Source organism: Chiloscyllium plagiosum, unplaced genomic scaffold (assembly GCF_037043375.1).
Source record: "Chiloscyllium plagiosum isolate Xiang-an unplaced genomic scaffold, Cpla_swu_hap1 HiC_scaffold_36, whole genome shotgun sequence".
NCBI lineage: Eukaryota > Metazoa > Chordata > Chondrichthyes > Orectolobiformes > Hemiscylliidae > Chiloscyllium > Chiloscyllium plagiosum.
Window position 1 is genome coordinate 2,423,285 of NW_028270174.1, and position 19,593 is coordinate 2,442,877.

The 19,593-nt window shown below is 40.9% G+C and overlaps 1 protein-coding gene across 3 annotated transcripts in view; it reads right to left on the minus strand.

The window, feature by feature from the left end:
• Positions 1-19,593, minus strand: part of LOC122539545 (B-cell scaffold protein with ankyrin repeats-like) — a 305,708-nt gene that overhangs the window by 226,428 nt on the left and 59,687 nt on the right. For all 3 annotated transcript variants that reach the window (XM_087979861.1, XM_043674515.2, XM_087979862.1), the window contains one exon: positions 8,457-8,599. In XM_087979861.1, coding sequence (XP_087835987.1) covers positions 8,457-8,599 — 143 coding nt within the window. The remainder of the gene's footprint in view (positions 1-8,456; positions 8,600-19,593) is intronic.

Here is a 19,593-nt window from a genome sequence, read left to right on the forward strand (position 1 = left end):
GAGGAATTGAGTATAGGAGCAAAAAAGGTTCTTCTGCAGCTGTACAGTGCCCTGGTGAGACAGCAGCTGAAGTATTGTGTGCAGTTTTGGTCTTCAAATTTGAGGAAGGACATTCTGGCAATTGAGAGAGTGCAGTGTAGGTTCACGAGGTCAATCCCTGGAGTGGTGGGACTATCATATGTTGAAAGATTGGAGCACCTGGGCTTGTATACGCTTGAGTTTAGAAGGATGAAAGGGGATCTGATTGAGACGTATAAGATTATTGAAGGATTGGATACTCTGGAGGCAGGAAGCACGTTTCTGCTGATGGGTGAGTCCAGAACCAGAGGATACAGTTCAAAAATAAGGAGTAGGCCATTTATAATAGAGTTGAGGAGACACTCCTTCACCCAGAGAGTGGTGGATATATGGAATGCTCTGCCCCAGAAGGCAGTGGAGGCCAGGTCTATGGATAATTTCAAGAAAAAAATGAATAGAGCTCTTAAAGATAGTGGAATCAAGGGTTGTGGGGACAAGGCAGGAATAGGATACTGATTATGGATGATCAGCCATGATCATAATGAATGGTGGTGCTGGCTCAAAGGCCCGAATGGCCTATTCCTGCACCTATTGTCTATGGACCTAAGGGGTAGCTTTTTTTAACACAGAAAATGGTTCATATGTGAAATAAATTGCCAGAGGAAGTGGTAGTTGCGGTACAATTACAACACTTAAGACATTTGGGTAGGTACTTGAATGGGAAAGGTTTAGAGGGATATGGGCCAAATGCAGGCAAGTGGGACGAGTTTAGTTTGGGAAACTTGGTCAACATGGATGAATTGGACTGAAGGGTCTGTTTCTGTGCTGTATGACTCTAGGACTCTGCTTGATTCTGAATGGTTTGGCCCTAATTTTTAGACTATGCCCCTAGTTCTAGAATCTGCAACCAGTAGAAATAGTTTCTCTTCATCTACTCTGTCTTTTCCAGTTAATATGTTGAAGACTTTGATCAGATCATACCTTAACCTTCTAAATTCAAGAGAAACAGGCCTAATTTGTCTAGTCTCACATCATAACTTAACCCTTGCAGTCCAGGGATCATTCTTGTAAAGCCACGTTGTACTCCCTCCTAGGAGGATATCTCCTTCCTTGGGTGTACTGCCCAGATTTGCTTATATCACTTCAAGTGGGTTCTAGCCAGGGTTGTATGTAACTGCAGCATAAAGTCTACTCCCTTATACTCCAGTCCTCTAGATATTGTGTATATGTATGTAACATATGTATGTTTTCTCCCAGCGTCTTGGGGCCAATATTTCTCCCTGAATTAAGATTGTAGAAAAATATAATTGTCACGATTTCATTGCTGTTTGGGGGATCTTGTTATGTACATTACAATAGTGGTCTCACTTAAAGGATGTTCATAAGTCATGTTAGGGAATTGTGTAAACATTTGAAAAGAAGAATATATATAAGGCTATTATGCAAGGTGGAGTGGAACCAATGAGATAACTTCTTCAAACGCCAACTGGCTCCTTCTGCGCTAAACTGAAAAGGAGAAAAAGGACAGGATCGGTTTTTTATTAATCACAAATAGTACTTACAAGAAGTGAATACATTATGATTGGATTACATAATCACATGTGCAGGTTTGAATATGATTGGATAATATAGTCATGTCTTCTAACCTAGAATGTAGACTATGTTAACAAATATGGATGAGTAAATCTGAAACCTTTTGATTTGAAACATGTTATCTTTAGAAATACTATAAGACCATTATTTTTGTTATCAAGTTTGATCGGTGTGTCACCTTTGTTGTGCACACCTCCCATGTCTGCATGAATAAATGTTTGCACAAAGAAACCAAGTCTTGTCTGGTCTTAAGGAGGAATGAAGGGATAAAATCACTCTTTCATATACAATACTATGAAATTTACATACAGTAGATTCAACTATCTCTCAGCTTAATTTCTCACTGTGATAGACATTGGACATATTTGCCACTAGACTCAAATCCACACATTGGCTTAAATTACTAAGCACAATGAGCATCAGTATAAAACAGACTCACATAACCAAACACGGGAAAAAAGTCCCATGAACAATGTAGCTCTGTTTGAAAATACACTGATGCTGCACCTCAGCTGAGCTAGAAATAGTGAGTCTAAAATATAAAGTATCCAATGAAAAAACAACTCAATCAATTATTTGCAATCTCGGTCCCTTCACTCTACATATTTGTTCTATCACCACATATGCATATAGATAATACCACCTAAACAGAATAACACCACAAACAAAACGATTCATTGTTTCTTTCTGTACTACATTTAACTACATTAGCGTAGACTTCCTTAAAACTTCACTTCCGTATCAAATTATCTTTCAGTGATGGTACATTTTTCTGTGTTGAGTTCATTTTACGATGCAAGGGAGCATTTTGCCTGTCCTGCGTTTTTACAAAAAAACTTGTATTTCTGTAAGACCTTTCTTGACTTCATGATACACCAAGTGCTTTATATTTTAAAGAAATCCTTTTTTGAAGAAAATGAATATGGGAAGCACATAGCAGGTCAGGCAGGAAACAGAGTTAATGTTTTAGGTTGATGACCATACTGATGAAGGTGCTGATTTCATTTAAGATTTCCCGCATCTGAGATATTCAGTTGTTGTGTTGAAATATGTTTTTGAAGAATGGTCACTTTCATAGGGAACACAGCAGCTAATTTGCACACAGCAAGCTCTCAACAACTGCAATGTGGTTATAATCAGATAACATGCTTTTGCAGGTCTGATTGAAACATAAATATTGGCCAGGACACCATGGATAACTCAATATAAGATCAATACAAACAATCCACTCCCCCTAATCATTATCAATAGCCTTGCATTTCTTTTTCTTTTTAAAGCATTTATCCTATTCTGCTTTGAAAATTATTATTGAATCTGCTTCCACTGTCCTTTCAGGCAGAACATTCCAGATTATAACAATTCATTGCATAAAAAACAATTCTCATCTTCCTATATTTTTGGTCAATTAACTTGAATTAGTGCCTTCTAGTTACCATGATTCCACTAATGGAAACAGCTTCTCGTTACTTAATCAAAACTCAAAGTTGAACATCCCAAGTAAGAATACTGCTTTAGTCACCTTCCCTTAGCTTAAGTTAATAGTAATAGAAGCAGGAGTAGGCTATTTGGCCCGTCAAGCCTTCTCCGCCATTCATTACAATCATGGTTGATCTATCCATTGTCTCAACTCCTACCTGCGTTATCCCCATAACCCTTAATTCACCTACCAAGCAAAAACCCATCCAACTGTGCCTTGAATATATTTAATGAAGCTGCCTGTACTGCTTCCTTAGGCAGAGAATTCCATAGACTCACTACTCTCTGGGAAAATCAGTTCCTCCTCATCTTTGTCCTAAATCTACTCTCCCTAATCTTGAGGCCATGTCCCCTAGTCCTAGTATGACCCACCAGAAATACCTTGCCTATCTCTATCTTATCTATCTCTCATAATTTCATAGGTTTCTATAAAGATCCCCTCTCATTCTTCTAAATTCTAGCAAATACAGTCCCAAGTGACTCAACCTGTGCTCACAGGGTAAGTCCCTCATCTCCGGAATCAACCTGGTGAACCTCCTCTTACCACCTCCAAAGCCAGTATATCGTTCCTCAAGTAAGGAGACCAGAACTGTGCACAATACTCCAGGTGTTGCCTCACCAACACCTTGTCCAATTGCAGCAGAACCTCCTTGCTCCTAAATTCAATCCCTCTAGCAATGAAAGCCTTCTGTTTGCCTTCCTGATTACCTGTTGCACCTGCAAATCAACTTTTAGCGATTCATGTACAAGCATTTCTAAGTCCCTCTTACAACAGCATGCTTCAATCTTTCATTATTTAAATAATACCCTGACCTACTATTTTTATTTCCAAAGTGGATAACCTCACATTTATCAACATTGTACTCCATCCTCCAGACCTTTGCCCAGTCACTTAAGCTATCTAAATCTCTCTGCAGACCCTCCAAATCCTCTGCACAGTTTGCCTTTCCATTCAATTTAGTGTCATCAGCAAACTTGGACACATTATACTTTGTCTCCTCTTCCAAGTCATTTGTATATATCATGAACAGTTGCAGGCTCAACACTGACTCTTACGGCATCCTGATCACCATTGATCTCCAACCAGAGAAACACCCATTTATCCCAATTCTCTGCTTTCTACTGGTTAACCAGTCCTCTATCCATTCTAGTACATTTCCCACAACTCCATGTATTTTTACCTTATGGAGGAGTCTATTATGTGGCACCCTATCAAACACCTTCTGAAAATCCAAATATATAACATCCACACGTTCCCCTCCATCCATAGCACTTGCCACATCCTCAAAAGAGCTTCAAGAAGTTTATCAAACACAACCTTCCCTTCCTGAATCCATGCTGCAACTTTCTGATGGAACCCATTCCATCTAGGAGTCACACTATTGCTTCTTTAATGATAGCCTCCAGCATTTTTCCGACTACAGATGTTAAGTGAACTGGCCTATAGTTACCTGCCTTTTGCCTACACCCCTATTTAAACAGTGGCGCGACATTCGCTGTCTTCCAGTCCGCTGGGACCTGTCTGGAGTCCAGTGTATTTTGGCGAATTACCACTAACGCATCTACTACAACTTCCACCATTTCTTTCAGCACCCTGGGATGCATTCCATTAGGACCAGGGGACTTATCTACCCTTAAACCCTCAAGTTTCCTCAACACTACCCCTTTAGTGATAACAATTGAATTGAGGTCCTCATCTCCCATCATATCCTTAACATCATTCTTTGGCATGTTAGACATATCTTCCACTGACTCAAAGTAGTTATTCAAGGCCTCAGCCATTTCAGCATTACCCAACATTAATTCCCCCTTCTCATCCTGCAAGGGGCCTACATCCACTTTAGCCACCCTTTTCCATTTTATATATTTATAAAAACTTTTCCAACCGGTTTTTATATTCTGTGCTAGCTTGCATTCATAATCTTTCATTTCTTTCTTTATTGCTTGCTTCGTGGTTCTTTGTTGCTTTTTAAAGTTTTATTAATTTTCCTGTTTCCCAATACTCTTGGCTACCTTGTAAGCCTGAGTTTTTAACTGGATGCCTTCCTTTATTTTCTTGGTTATCCAAGGCTGGCTCTTCCTACCTTTGCTATTCTTGTTTTTGACTGGAATATACTTTTCTTGAGCACTGTGAAAAATCTCTTTGAAAGTCCACCACTGTATCTCAACTGTTCAACAATATAACTTCTGTTCCCAGTCTAATCTAGCCAACTCCTTCCTCATCCCATTATAGTCTCCCTTATTTAAGCACAACACCCTGGTTTTAGACGATAGCATTTCACCCTCCATTTGTATCCGAAATTCAATCATACTATGATCACTCTTTCCAAGAGGATCCTTAACTAGGAGATCATTAATTTTACCTGTCTTATTACACAAGACCAGATCTAAGATTGCATGCTTCCTTGTAGGTTCGGTAACAAGCTGTTCAAGAAAGTTATTACAGATGAGTTCTATGAACTCCACTTCAAGACTGCCCCTACCGACTGGATTCGGCCAATCAACGTGCATGTTAAAGTCCCTCATGACTACAGCCGTTACATGTGTCAGATATTTCTTGATTGATTGTCTGTGCCACTTTAGCATTATTATGGGATGGTCTATAGATTACTTCCACCAGTGACTTCTTCCCCTTACTATTCCTGATCTCTACCCAAATGGATTCAACATTTTGCTGCTTAGATTCTAATTAAGGATTCTCATCCTTAATTAAGAGTGCGACCCCACCTCCCTTACCTTCCTGCCTATCCTTCCTAATTACCTGATACCCTTGGATATTTAATTTGCAGTCATCACCATCCTGCAATCATGCTTCTGTAATGGCAACTAAATCATACCCCTTTGTACTGATTTTGAAAGGTGCTACAACTGCCTCTGAAAGAATCAGAGGCAATCTCAATGAAATATATAAAAGTCTCAGAGGGTTTGAGAGGGTCGATGCTGAGAGGGATTTCCACTCTGGCTGAAGAATCAACAATCCTGGCTTCAGTCTCAGAATAAGAAGTTGGCTATGTAGAGCTGAGATGAGAAGAAATTTATTCACTCAGAAGTGGTGAATCTTTGGAAGTCTCTAATCTAAATATCTGTGGATACTAATTTTTTGAAATTATTCTATTCTGAGACAGTTAGAGTTTTGGACTCGAAATGAATCAAGAACATGGGGACCAGGCAGGGAATACGAATGATTAGCCGTGATCATACTGAGTGTTGAAGCAGGCCTGAAATTCCTGTTTCTATTTTTAGAACTCGTTACTGAACTTTCTATAGGGAAAATCACATCTCATCAACTTGATTGAGTTTTTTGAGGAAGTTACCAAAAGATTGACGGGGCAAAGCAGTAGACACTGTTTACTTGGACTTTAGTAAACCCTTAGACAAGGTTCTGCACAGCAGACTAATAAGTTAAGGTAGGTCACATGGGATTCAGGTTGAGCTTGCAAATTGGATACATAATTGGCTTAATAGCAGGAGGTAGAGAGTGGTGGTGGAGGGTTGTTTTTCAGACTGGAGGCCTGTGACCAGCGGTGTTCTGCAAGGATCAGTTCTAGGTCCGCTTTTGTTCGTCATTTATATAAATGATTTGGACATGAATACCAAAGGCATATCGAAGATGACAAAGAAATCTTGATCAAATGGGTCAATGGGCTGAAAAATGGCAGATGGAGTTCAATCTGGATAAATGCAAGGTATTGCATTTTGGCACAACAAACAAAGGTAGGGCTTATAAAAAATAATGGTAGGGCTTCAGCTAGTGTTGCAGAACTGAGAGACCTAGGGGTTCAGATACATAATTCTTTGATGTTTGCCTCACTTTTAGACAGGGTGGTTAAAATGGCATTTGGCATGCTTGCTTTCATTGTTCAGTCCTTTGAGTATAGGTAAGTCACATTGAGGTTAAACAAGACATTGGTGAGACCTCTTCTGGAACACTGTGTCCAGTCTGGTCAACCAGTTATAGGAATGATATTGTTTGGAGGATTTTAAGGGGGTACATTTTTAAAGTGACAAGAGAGAGATTTAAAAAAGACATGGAGGCAAACTTTTTTTACACAGGGTGGTTCGCGATTGGAATGAACTTACTGAGGAAGTGGTGCATGTGGGTACAATTACAATGTTTAAAAGACAATTGGATAAGTACATGAATAGGAAAGTTTTGGATGAATATGTGCCAGGAGCTGTCAGGTGGGACTAGTTTAGTTTGGGATTATGTTTGGCATGGACTGGTTGGACTGAAGTGTCTGTTTCTGTGCAGTGTGACTATGACAGCAATCCTAGTTTCTTCAGTCTCACTATGTAAATAAAATCCCTTTCCCCAATTTTAACAAGTTTTCTCTGCATCTCCTCCAGGGTGTCTAGTTGGAAATTTGCATCTGGTCCCAGAAACTTATTTACATTTGGTGTTTCTTCTAGTGAGAAAGTTTTTCACTATATTGAGCCAATTTTGGTTAGACCACATCTGGAGTATACTGTACAAAATTGGTTTCTTTATTTAATGAAGAATGAAAATGCATTGGATACAGTTCAGGGAATATTTAATAGACTCATAGCTAGACCGGGTGCATGTTCTTATAAAGAAAGGTTGAACAGGCTGGGCTTGTATCCAGTGGAGTTTAGAAGAGTAAGAAATGACTTGATTGAAATATGTAGGATGTGGAGAGATGGTATCATGAAAGATTCTAGAACTAGAAGTCACTGTTTAAAAATAAGTGGCCAAGTTAAGACAGAGGTATGGAGTATTTTTTTCCTCAGTTGGTTGTGTCTTTGGAACACTCTTTCTCATGTGACAATGGAAGCAGAATCCTTGGATATTTTAAAGGGAGCGAGCTGAAAGGTTATTGAGCATCGGGAGAATGATTAGATTAGATTACTTACAGTGTGGAAACAGGTCTTTTGGCCCAACAAGTCCACACCAACCCTCCGAAGAGCAACTCACCCTATATTTACCCCTTCACCTAACACTACAGGCAATTTAGCATAACCAATTCACCTAACCTGCACATATTTTGGACAGTGGGAGGAAACCGGAGCACCTGGAGGAAACCCACACAGACACTGGGAGAATGTGCAAACTCCTCACAGACACTTGCCTGAGGCAGGAATTGAACCCGAGTCTCTGGCGCTATGAGGCAGCAGTGCTAACCACTGTGCCACCATGCCGCCCATAATGTGAATAATCAAAAGGAACAGCCGCAATCTGACTCAAAGCAGGATCGAGGGGCTGAGTGGCCTACCTCATGCTTTTAATTCATATGTTCATAAGTTGGTCCAATCTGAGGAAAATGTTCCAATTTCCTCAGATTGGACCAACTTAAGAACATATGTGCAATTTTCCTCTTGGAGCATCTTTTGATTGGCAGTATTTTTCATACCTGACAAATGAATTCCATTGGATCAGCTGTTCTTATTAGCAATCGTTCAATTTCTTCCATTGGAGTGTAGTACAAAACTTCAGCCTGGGCTATTCTTACTCCTCCACAATAAAGGTTCATTGTCACTGGGCCAGCAGGGAGATCTGTAAAACAGGAACTGCTGTAAACAGAGAGAACTGAATTTCTAAAGCACTTCCCACAGTCACAGGACATCCCAAAGTGCTTTCAGCCCAGGAAGTACTTCTGAAGTGTTAACACTACTGTAAGAAATATGGCAGTTGATCTGCACACAGCAAGCTCCCATAAACAGCGATTGGTACTGATTAGACCATCTTTCAGATAATGCCCTACAATTTATTACATTGTATCTGCACCTGACAGGGTAGAAGGAAAAGTATATCAATATCTAGTTTTAAATACAGCATCTCTAACAGTGCAGCACCTTCTCCAAGGTGTTGACTTTCTTCCTAAAGTGGTGTGCCCAGAAATGGACACAATGTTCCAGTGGTGACCCTAACCAGTCTACAACTGGAAATGCCACAAAATATTTTTGTGTATAAGATTTATTTTCTTATTGTTCTTTACAGGACTAACCTTTAAACAATGGCAACCATGTTTCTTTAGAAAACCCTCTAACTCAGGAGTGTCTGGATTCAAGTTCCAGCGCACAATCCAAACTGACACTCTAGTGGAGGACTGAGGGAATGCTGCACTGTCAGAAATACTATATTTTTGAGGGGAGGTCCTGCTTGCCCTCTCTGATGGGTGTGAATGATCCAATGATATTATTTCGAAGAGGAAAGAGAGATTTCTCTAAAGAGCCCTACTCAATAGTTATCATTCAACCAAATCACTAAAAACAGATATCTGATCTTATCACATTGCAGTTTGTGGGACCCTACTCACTGAAGGTTTGCAGCAGTGTTTCCCATATTACAACAGTGACCAAACTTCAAAACATATTTCATTGGACATTGCCAGTGGCCAGGGAAGCAAGTTTTTAAAAAAATGTTTAGTTAGAGATAGAGATAATCTGTTCTAGAATGAGATCAGGAAACAATACATCATTAAAAGGGAGTGAAAATATAGAACTCACTTCATCAAAAATGCTGAGGGGGGGGGGGAAATCAGCTGAAATTTTGAAATCTGAAATTGATAGGTCATTGTTTGGCAAGCATCTTAAAGCTTTTGGAACTAGGCTGAATGGGTGGAATTAAGATGCAAATCATGCATGATCTAATTAAATAACAAAACATGCTTTAGGGACTGAATAACATCCTCCTATCTCTGTCTTCCCTTGACTACTTAGCTGACTCATCCAGGTATTTGTCTCCAACGCTGTGGAAATATGTGCAAGTTTCATTAGTTAACCTAACACTGAAGTGGCTCAAAAGAAAAACTTTAGGCTTTTCATAAGGAGTGACACATTGCAAACTTGAGCAGCTCTGATCTGGATTTTCCCACAAATCACTCACTCTGGTAATTGAGTCTTTGCATTGCATCAGTTACAATCCAAGTTTCCATTACAGAACTCATCACAAGCTGGTGAAACAACTTTGGCACTTTAGAATGGAAAGTTGGAGTCAGATTTACAATGGGTATACAACAGCTCAGAAACAACACTCTGAAACTTACAGTTTTCCAAAGGACAGTTCTGAAATGCCCAGTAAAGCTGTAATGTAATGTTTGGAAAGTGGGCTTACAGAAAGGCTCAAGTGAGCAGCTACTTTCCAAATGAACCAAGCAATGAACATTGTGGTTTAAAATGAATGCTCAATGTGAGAATTACTTTTCAGGATCTCGGAATGAATGATCTTTTGTTTCTGAAACATCTATCTTTCCTTTATTAGGTCCACTGTCAAGCACACCAGCAAGTTAGGCTGCTGCTTTTCCTTCTCTGTGTAAATTGTCTATAAAAAGCAAGGCAAGTCTAATCCAGCCAATTACTATCCCATCAGTCTACTCTAAATCATAAGCAAAATGGATGGAAGGCATAAATGACAGGGCCATCAAGCAGAACTTGCAATGACCTAATCAATAACGCCAAGTATGATTTCCTCTAGAGTCACCCAACTCCTGACCTCATTACAGCCTTGGTCCAAACAAGGGCAAATGAGCTGAATTCCAGAGGGGAGGTAAATGTGATGGCCCTTGACATCTAGGCCACATTTGACCAAATGTGGCCTCAAGAAACACTACCAAATCTAAGAATTGGAGGAAATTCTCAACTGGTTGGAGTCTACCTGGCATAAAGGAATGCAGTTATGGTTTTTGTGGGTCAATAATCTCAGCTCCAAGATTATAACTGCAGGAGTTCAGCAGGGTAGTATATCAGGCCCAATTATCTTTCGCTGTTTTATCAATAACATTCTTTCCATAACAAGGTGCAGGATGGATGAATTCCCTAGATGCGGAGTCTAAATTCTAGGGGATACAGATACAAACAGGAGTGTGATGATGACCAGTTAATGTGTTTAAATGATTTTGGTTGAGAATAAATACTAGCCAGAACACAGCACAGAGTCCTCCACCAAAGAAGCAAAAAATTGCGGATACTGAAATAAAAACAGGACTTACTGGAGAAACTCAGCAGGTCTAACAGCATCTGTGGAGACAAAGCAGAGTCAACGTTTCGGGCCAATGGACTCAAAACATTAATTTTGCTTTTTCTTTGCAGATGCTTCCAGATCTGCTAAGTTTCTTCAGCAATTGTTTTTGTTAATGAACTCCCTTGCTTGTCTTCAAATATTGCTGTGGATTATTTTCTATCAATGTGCAAGGGTTGAAGATTCTGACACTGAAAAGGCAGCATCCTGAATACTACAGCAGCATCTTGAATCTTCAACAGTGCAGCGTTCCCTCAGTACTAACTGTCTAACAGGGCAGTGCTCCCTCAGTATTAACCCACCAACTACAGTATTACTTCCATTCTGACTTTCCAACATTATTGCACTCCCTCAGTACTGACTCTTCTCCAGTGCCATAATCCTCCAGCACTGAAGCTCTGACAATGAGTCACTCTTCATACTGAAGCTCCGACAGTGCAGCACTCCCTCAGTGCTCACCCTCCGACAGTGCAGCACTCCCTCAGTACTGAAGCTCCAACAGTGCGGCACTCCCTCAATACTGACCCTCTGACACCGAAACACTGACTCAGTACAGTCCTCACTACAATGCAGCACTCCTCAGTGAGACCCCTCCGACCCAGTATAGAGTTCCTTCACTACTGGCTGGTTGACATTGCAGTACTCCCTTGGTACTGACCCTCCAAAAGTGCGGCACTCTTTCAGTACTTCTGTTAGCCTAGATCTTGCACTCATTTCTTAGTTATATACCCTGTTCTTTGACCCTAGTGCAAGTTTAACTGTAAAAAATGAAGACAAAATATTAATAAAAGCAAAATTCTGCAGATTCTGGATATTTGAAACAGTGTCCACCACATTGTCATAGGGTCAGTACTGAGAGAGTGCTGCACTGTTTCAGAGACAGTACAGAAGTAAGTGTAAGTGTCAGAAGGTCAGTACTGAGGGAGTATTGCAATGTTTTTGGGTCAGTGCTGAGGGAATGCTTCTGGATTAGTGGTGCTGGAAGAGCACAGCAGTTCAGGCAGCATCTGAGGAGCAGTAAAACGACGTTTCGGGCAAAAGCCCTTCATCAGGAATAAAGGCAGAGAGCCTGAAGCGTGGAGAGATAAGTGAGAGGAGGGTGGGGGTGGGACTCCCTGAGATTCTTGTAGAGAGAGGAGGAAAACTTCTTCAAGGCAGGCATCCTTGCAAGAGGATTCGCAGTAGGGTTAATGCTACACTGTCAGTGGATCAGAGCAGAGAGTGTGCCACACTGTCAGAGGATTACTACTGGGGGGAGCACCATACTATCGGAGGATCAGTACTGGGGGAGAGTCACATTGTCAGAGGGTCAAAACTGAGGGAGTGCCACACTCTCAGAGAGTGAGTGCTGAGGGAGTGCTGCACTTTGGACGGTCAGTACTGAGGGAGCACAGTACTTTTGGAAGGTCAGTACTGACTGACTGCTGCAACCTGGGAGGTACCATCTTTCAAATGTGATTAAACCCAACATTATATCTGCCCTCCCAGATGGATGTGGGTCACATGACCAGAATTTATAGGAAGAACAGGGGAAGCCTCTCCGTGTGTTTGATTAATTTATTTGAATTGGGTCAAAATTTAATTCCTCATTAACATTACATAAAACAGATTATTTGATCATTATCATATTGTTGCTTTTGGAATTTTGCTGTGCAGAAATTACTTGCATGTTTCCTAAATTAAAATATGTTGACTTCAAAAAGTTAAAAACTGGACTTAAATTTTCTGTAGAGCAATGTGGGATGGATTAAATCGGAGAAATGTTCCTTTTCTCAATATGCCGCGTTACGTTTTAACCTGGTTTGCCTTTTAAGATTTTTTTCTAGCTAATATATATTAAAAATTAGCAATAAATCTACACATTTACTAGCTCCAGCATCAATCTTCTGCAAACGTAATAGCGAAAGAAGATTGGTTGCCAACTAGAGAGGACAGTATCAATTGTCAGTGCAGACTGAATTAAACTTTTAAATAGAGTTGAAGTCACATCTTTGAATTTAAAAAAATCATTTTTCAGGATAATCTAACAGGAGGGACAATGCCATTCTGCAGATACTATGTTTTAATTAAATACAGCAATTCCTCACTTAATGTTGTAATATGTTCCCGAAAAAACCTTTAAGTGAGTTAAGTTTGCCAGAATAGCCAATCTGAAAGTTGTATTTAAGATTTGTAGCAACATTCCTGTCATAACAAAACCAGACGTTAAGAAATGATTGCAGGAAGTCAGCTTTTCTAACAGCAAAAGACTACTTTTGCTGAACCTTCAAAGTATAACTGCTTAACCCAATTCAAATGAATGGATCAAATGCAGGCACAACTGTCTCCCAAAGATGGTTAATAAAAAACAAAATCTATGATAAGCTGCATGTTCCCTAATTTTACACTTCTGACTGATTTTAAATATCACTTCTCCAATTCTGATCTCGCATGCATCTCCAATCTTAACTGATCCTCAATGGTCAACCATGCCTTCAGTCTCCTACATCCCAAGCTCTGGAATTCCTTCCCTCAATTTCACTGCTTCTCTACCTTTCCCAGTAAAACGTTGCTGTCACACCTGCACTTTTGTTCAAGTTTTCGGTCACCTCATATCTATTTGGGAATTTAAATTCAGCAACAGACAAAATTAGGAGGAATGAGGTTCCAAACTTCTAATTGTCCCTTTTTTTTGCTATATAAACATCAGGTTTGTTCCAACTGGAAGATCACATTGATGCGATGAACAAGAGAACACAACAACACCTCTACTTCCTCAGGAGGCTAAGGAAATTCAGCATGTCTCTCAAGACTCTTACCAATTTTTATAGATGCACTATAGAAAGTATTCTATCCAGATGCATCACAGCTTGGTATGAGAACTGCTCTGGTCAGGATCATAAGAAACAACAAAAAGTTGTGAACACAGTACAGTCCATCTTGCAAGCCAACCTTCCATTCATTGACTCCATCTACACTTCCCGCTGTCTCGGGAGAGCAGCCAAGCCCCTTCCTACCTTGGTTATCCTCTCTTTCACCCTTTTCTATTAGGCTGAAGATACAAAAGCAAAAATATATCTACCAACAGATTCAAGAAGAGCTTCTTCCTCTCTCTTATTAGGCTTCTAAATGGACCTCTCAAATTTTAAATTTAATGTTGAGCTAGCTCTTTGTGCACCTTTTCTGCAGCTGTAATATTACATTCTTCACATTGTTCTATTACCCTTGTGCATTTTGTATGGTATAATCTGCTTTTCACTGACAATAATGAATCTGACTTATGACCATAATAAATCAAATCAAAAATAAGCAACATCTATCATTAACAAGGTATTTCAACCGGTTTGTAGAATTAATTTTCCCTGTTGACTTTACTTCATTTCTACATCACAAGTACAGCAATGTTACATCATTCAACATCATTCAAAGGTGAACTAAACAGTGAGATGGTGTTTTTACAAAGCTACTGGCAGGGTAGGGCAAATTAGACAGCAATGCTTGGATTTCCTGAATTGACCATGCCCCTGCAGGGTAGGTGCTTGTGGGTGCTCTTTGATATTTGTGCGTGAATTATAGCAAGCTCTTTGAGCTGGACTGTTATTTTGACAGAACATTCTAGCATATACTTTAATATCTTAACATCTCAAACATTTTTTTGCATCAGCTTAGAGCAGCTAGTGACATTCTGATTCGGAAGGTGCTGTCTATAGGCCAGTTTGGGTTGACACTCCATTACAATACTGAGGAAATATCACTTTGTAATGCTTAGGTAAAAAGCTGTCTACTATAGATCCCATGTCACTTTCTGGTTGAAAGCATGAATTTCTTCCAATGTAGCAGCTGACAATACCCTCTCAATAAACAGTTGTGCCAAAGCTAAGTCCACTGCTCATACATTGGAATCTGGGTAATCCAAGATAGAGGAAGGGAAAAAATTGTGGCTGCAAGAGCTGCTCCTTTGTTGACATATTGGTAGTGTTGGACCTGATTTCCTCAAATTCTAGGACGAGTAATTACTGCATTATAAACGGTTGCATTGTTTTGGAAATTTGGGGAAAAAAAATCAAAACAATGGCACTTTAAAAAAAGACGGAAGACAAAAGGTTTTGACCATATGCGACGTGATTCAAACCTAGCAATAATATGCATAGCTGCTGTCTTTGCTGTCCAGTTTCAAGTATCTCTGGACATTGGAGTTTGTTTCAGAAAAATAAGCAAACTGCGAGATTCATAGCTGACCTTGGCAAAACCTGTCTGAGGTTGTTCACAGCAGTTAAGCAGCTGTTTTTAAAGTATAACTTTACTTTTTTTTTGTAAATCTACAATAGTGAATAGAGTGAGTTCTTTTTTGATTATAAGTTTTTATTGAGATTTGTCTCTTGATTAAACTTTAAAAATATAAACAATAGCTACTAAGTGAACCTGGAGCCATGTTTTTAGAGCAGTAAGACAGAGCTATTTTCTGGCACTGTAGATTGTTAAGGTGTAAAAAGGCTTTTAGCAGAATGATGCGCTCTTCCTGTTGGATGTGGGCAATTAGGGAGAGTTTCCAAGTTACTGATGATTATGTTTGCAGGCAGTATGTTTGTTGGCGAATCACAGTGGGCGGCACGGTGGCACAGTGGTGAGCACTGCTGCCTCACAGCGCCAGAGACCCGGGTTCAATTCCCGACTCAGGCGACTGACTGTGTGGAGTTTGCACGTTCTCCCTGTGTCTGTGTGGGTTTCCTCCGGGTGCTCCGGTTTCGTCCCACAGTCCAAAGATGTGCATGTTAGGTGAATTGGCTATGCTAAATTGCTCGTAGTGTTAGGTGAAGGAGTAAATGTAGGGGTATGGGTGGGTTGCGGGTCGGTGTGGACTTGTTGGGCCGGAGAGCCTGTTTCCACACTAAATAATCTAAACATGGATTGTTTGGAGCAGCAATAAGGAATTTACAGGAGTTAGGGGGTGTGATGGATGGGAGGGAGATAAACTGAAGATACAGTCAGGTAGATGGGTTACCTTCAGGAAAGGTAGGAGAGGGAGGCAGACAGCCACAGGAAACTTCTGCTCTCTCTCTATCTCAAACAAATATTCTGTTTTGGAAAATGTAGGAACTGATGGATTCTCAGGGGAATGTAGCACGGATAGCCAGGTTTCTAGTAGCAGGGCTAGCTCTAATGTAACGAGGGGTACACCAGGTTCCAAGCAATCGATTGCAATCAGAGTCACAGACAGATGTTTCTGCAGCCAATAGTGGGACATCAGAATGAAATGTTGCCTCCCTGGAATGATCAAAGATATCTCAGACAGGGGGAAGATTGTTCTCAAAGGGGAGCGCAAGGTTGTTGTACACATTGGAACTAACGACACAGGAAGAGAAAAGGATGACATTCTGAGGAGAGAATAAGAAGGTCAGATTAGTGGGACAGTGGGGGAACGGACCAAGAAAAGAAATCAGTCTAAGACTGGTATAGTCAGGAAAAGAGCAAGTCAAACAGATAGGGCAGGCAGGAACAAAAAGTAGAGAACAAGGTATGACTAATAGATTAAATGGCATTTATTTCAGTGCAAGATGCCCAACAGGGTATGGCAGATGAACTCAGGGCAAGGATGGGAACATGGGACTGGGATATCATAGATATTATAGAGATGTGGCTCGGAGTTGGACAGCACTGGCAGCTAAATGTTCCAGGGTATAGATGTTATAGGAAGGATAGAAAGGGTCGGGGGTGGGTTTGGTAAGAAAGAAGGGGGAGTGGCATTTATGAGTTAGGGATAACATTACGTCTGTACCGGGGGAGGTTATTCCTGGGAATACATCCAGGGAAGTTATTTGGGTGAAACTGAGAAAAAGGAAAGGGATGATCACCTTATTGGATTGTACTACAGATCCCCCAGCAGGAAACTGAGAAACAAATTTGCAAAGAGATCTCAGTTATCTGTAAGAATAATAGGGTCGTGATGATGGGGGATTTTAACTTTCCAAACATAGACTGGGACTGCCACAGTGTTAGAGCTTGGACAGAGAGGAATTTGTTGTGCCTGTACAAGAACATTTTCTGATTCAGTATGTCAATGTACCTACTAGAGAAGGTGCAAAACTTGACAGACTCTTGGAAAATAAGGCAGGACAGGTGACTAAGGTGTCAGAGGAGGAGCACTTTGGGGCCAGTGGCCAAAATTCTATTACTTTTAAAATAGTGATGGAAAAGGGTAGACCAGATCTAAAAGTTGAACCACATCATCCAACGACATTTCCGCCATCTCCAAACGGACCCCACCACCAGGGATATATTTCCCTCCCCACCCCTATCCGCTTTTTGCAAAGACTGTTCCCTCCGTGACTACCAGGTCAGGTCCACACCCCTCAACAACCCACCCTCCCTTCCTGGCACCTTCCCCTGCCACCGTAGGAATTGCAAAACCTGCGCTCACACCTTCTCCCTCACCTCCATCCAAGGCCCCAAAGGAGCCTTCCACATCCATCAAAGTTTTATCTGCACATCCACCAATATCATTTATTGTATCCGTTGCTCCCGATGCGGTCTTCTCCACATTGGGGAGACTGGACGCCTCCTAGTGGAGCGCTTTAGGGAACATCTCCGGGACACCCGCACCAATCAATCTCACCGCCCTGTGGCCCAACATTTCAATTCCCCCTCTCACTCTGCTGAGAACATGGAGATCCTGGGCCTCCTTCACCGCCGTTCCCTCACCACCCGATGCCTGGAGGAAGAACGCCTCATCTTCCGCCTCGGAACACTTCAACCCCAGGGCATCAATGTGGATTTCACCAATTTCCTCATTTCCCCTTCCCTCACCTCACCCCAGCTCCAACCTTCAGCTCAGCACTGCCCTCATGACCTGTCCTACCTGCCTATCTTCCTTTCTACCTATCCACGCCACCCTCCTCTCTGACCTATCACCTCCATCCCCACCCCCATTCACCTATTGTACTCTATGCTACTTTCTCTCCTCCTCTCATTTATCTCTCCACCCTGCAGGCACCCTGCCTCTATTCCTGATGAAGGCCTTTGGCCCAAAACATCGATTTTGCTGCTCCTCGGACGCTGCCTAACCTGCTGTGCCTTTCCAATACCTCTCTAATCTAGACTGTGGTTTCCTGCATCTGCAGTCCTTGTTTTTACCAAGTGAAGAAAATGTCTGGTATGCTTGCCTTTATTGGTCAGTGCACTGAGTATAGGAGTTGGGAGGTCATTTGCAGCTGTACAGGACATTGGTTAGGTAACTATTGGAATATTGCGTGCAATTCTGGTCTCCATGCTATTGGAAGGATGTTGTGAAACTTGAAAGAGTTCAGAAAAGATTATCAAGGATGTTGCCAGGGTTGCAGAAACATTACCAAGGCTTTGGAGAGGTTGTAGAGGGGACTCACTGGAAGGGTACCAAGAATGAGGGACTTCAGTTAAATGGAGAAACAGAATAATCTGGAATTGTTCTCCTTTAAGCACAGAGGTTTTGTGGTAATTTAAGAGAGGTGTTCAGTGTTAGGAATAGTTTGTTTTGAGGCAGAAACTGTTCTACAAGCAGGTGCTATAGGAAGAGGCTGAATAGACTGGGGCTATATTCCCTGGAGCGTCAGAGGCTGAAGGGTGACCTTATAGAGGTTTATAAAATCATGAGGAACATGAATAGAGTAAATAGTCAAGGTCTTATTACTGGGGTGGGGTGTCTGAAACTCAGAGCTATATAGATTTAAGGTGGGGGGGGGAGATTTAAAAGAGGCAACTTCCTCATGTAAAGCATGGTGCGTGCACGGAATGAGCTGCCAGGGGAAGTGGTAGAGGATGGTACAATTACAACATTTAAAAAGGCATCTGGTTAGATCTATGAAAAAGAAAGATTTAGAGGGATATAGGCTAAATGCTGGCAAATGGGAACTAGATTTATTTAGAATATCTGGTCAGCGTGGACGAGTTGGACCGAAGGGTCTGTCTCTGCGCTGTATACCTCAATGATTCTATCATTCACATTCTCTGAAAGGTTAGTATGGGATATTCAGGCAAAATAATGAACTTCATAGACAGAGTAATCCAGGTGAAAAACATAAAATGCTGGAGAAACTCAGCAGATCTTCTAGGCAAGTCATATTGGACTAAAAGCATTAACACTGTTTCCACAGATGCTTTCAGACCTGCTGAATATTTCCAGCATTTTCTGATTTATTTCTGATTTGCATGTATCCATTTTGCTTTCATTAGTGAAATCAAGAGATTGTTCCTATATTCAATTCACTGATAAAATACATTTAATTGTGTTCCAGGTTTTCAAGTGAATTCAGGTTTGAGAAGTAAAATCATAAAATACAGCACAGAGGAGGCTACTCAACCCATCATGTCTTTACTGGCTCTTTCAAAGACATATCAAATTATTCTCACACCCTCTACACTTTTCCCACAATCTTGTAAACTTCTCCCATCCAGACAGTCAAGTTATTTTGGGCATTGCATTCCAGGTCATCACAATGCATTGACTAAAATAAATCTTCCTTCTCCCTCCACAGAGATTTTCATCTTCAATCTATATCTCTGGTTTCCAATCTTCCTGC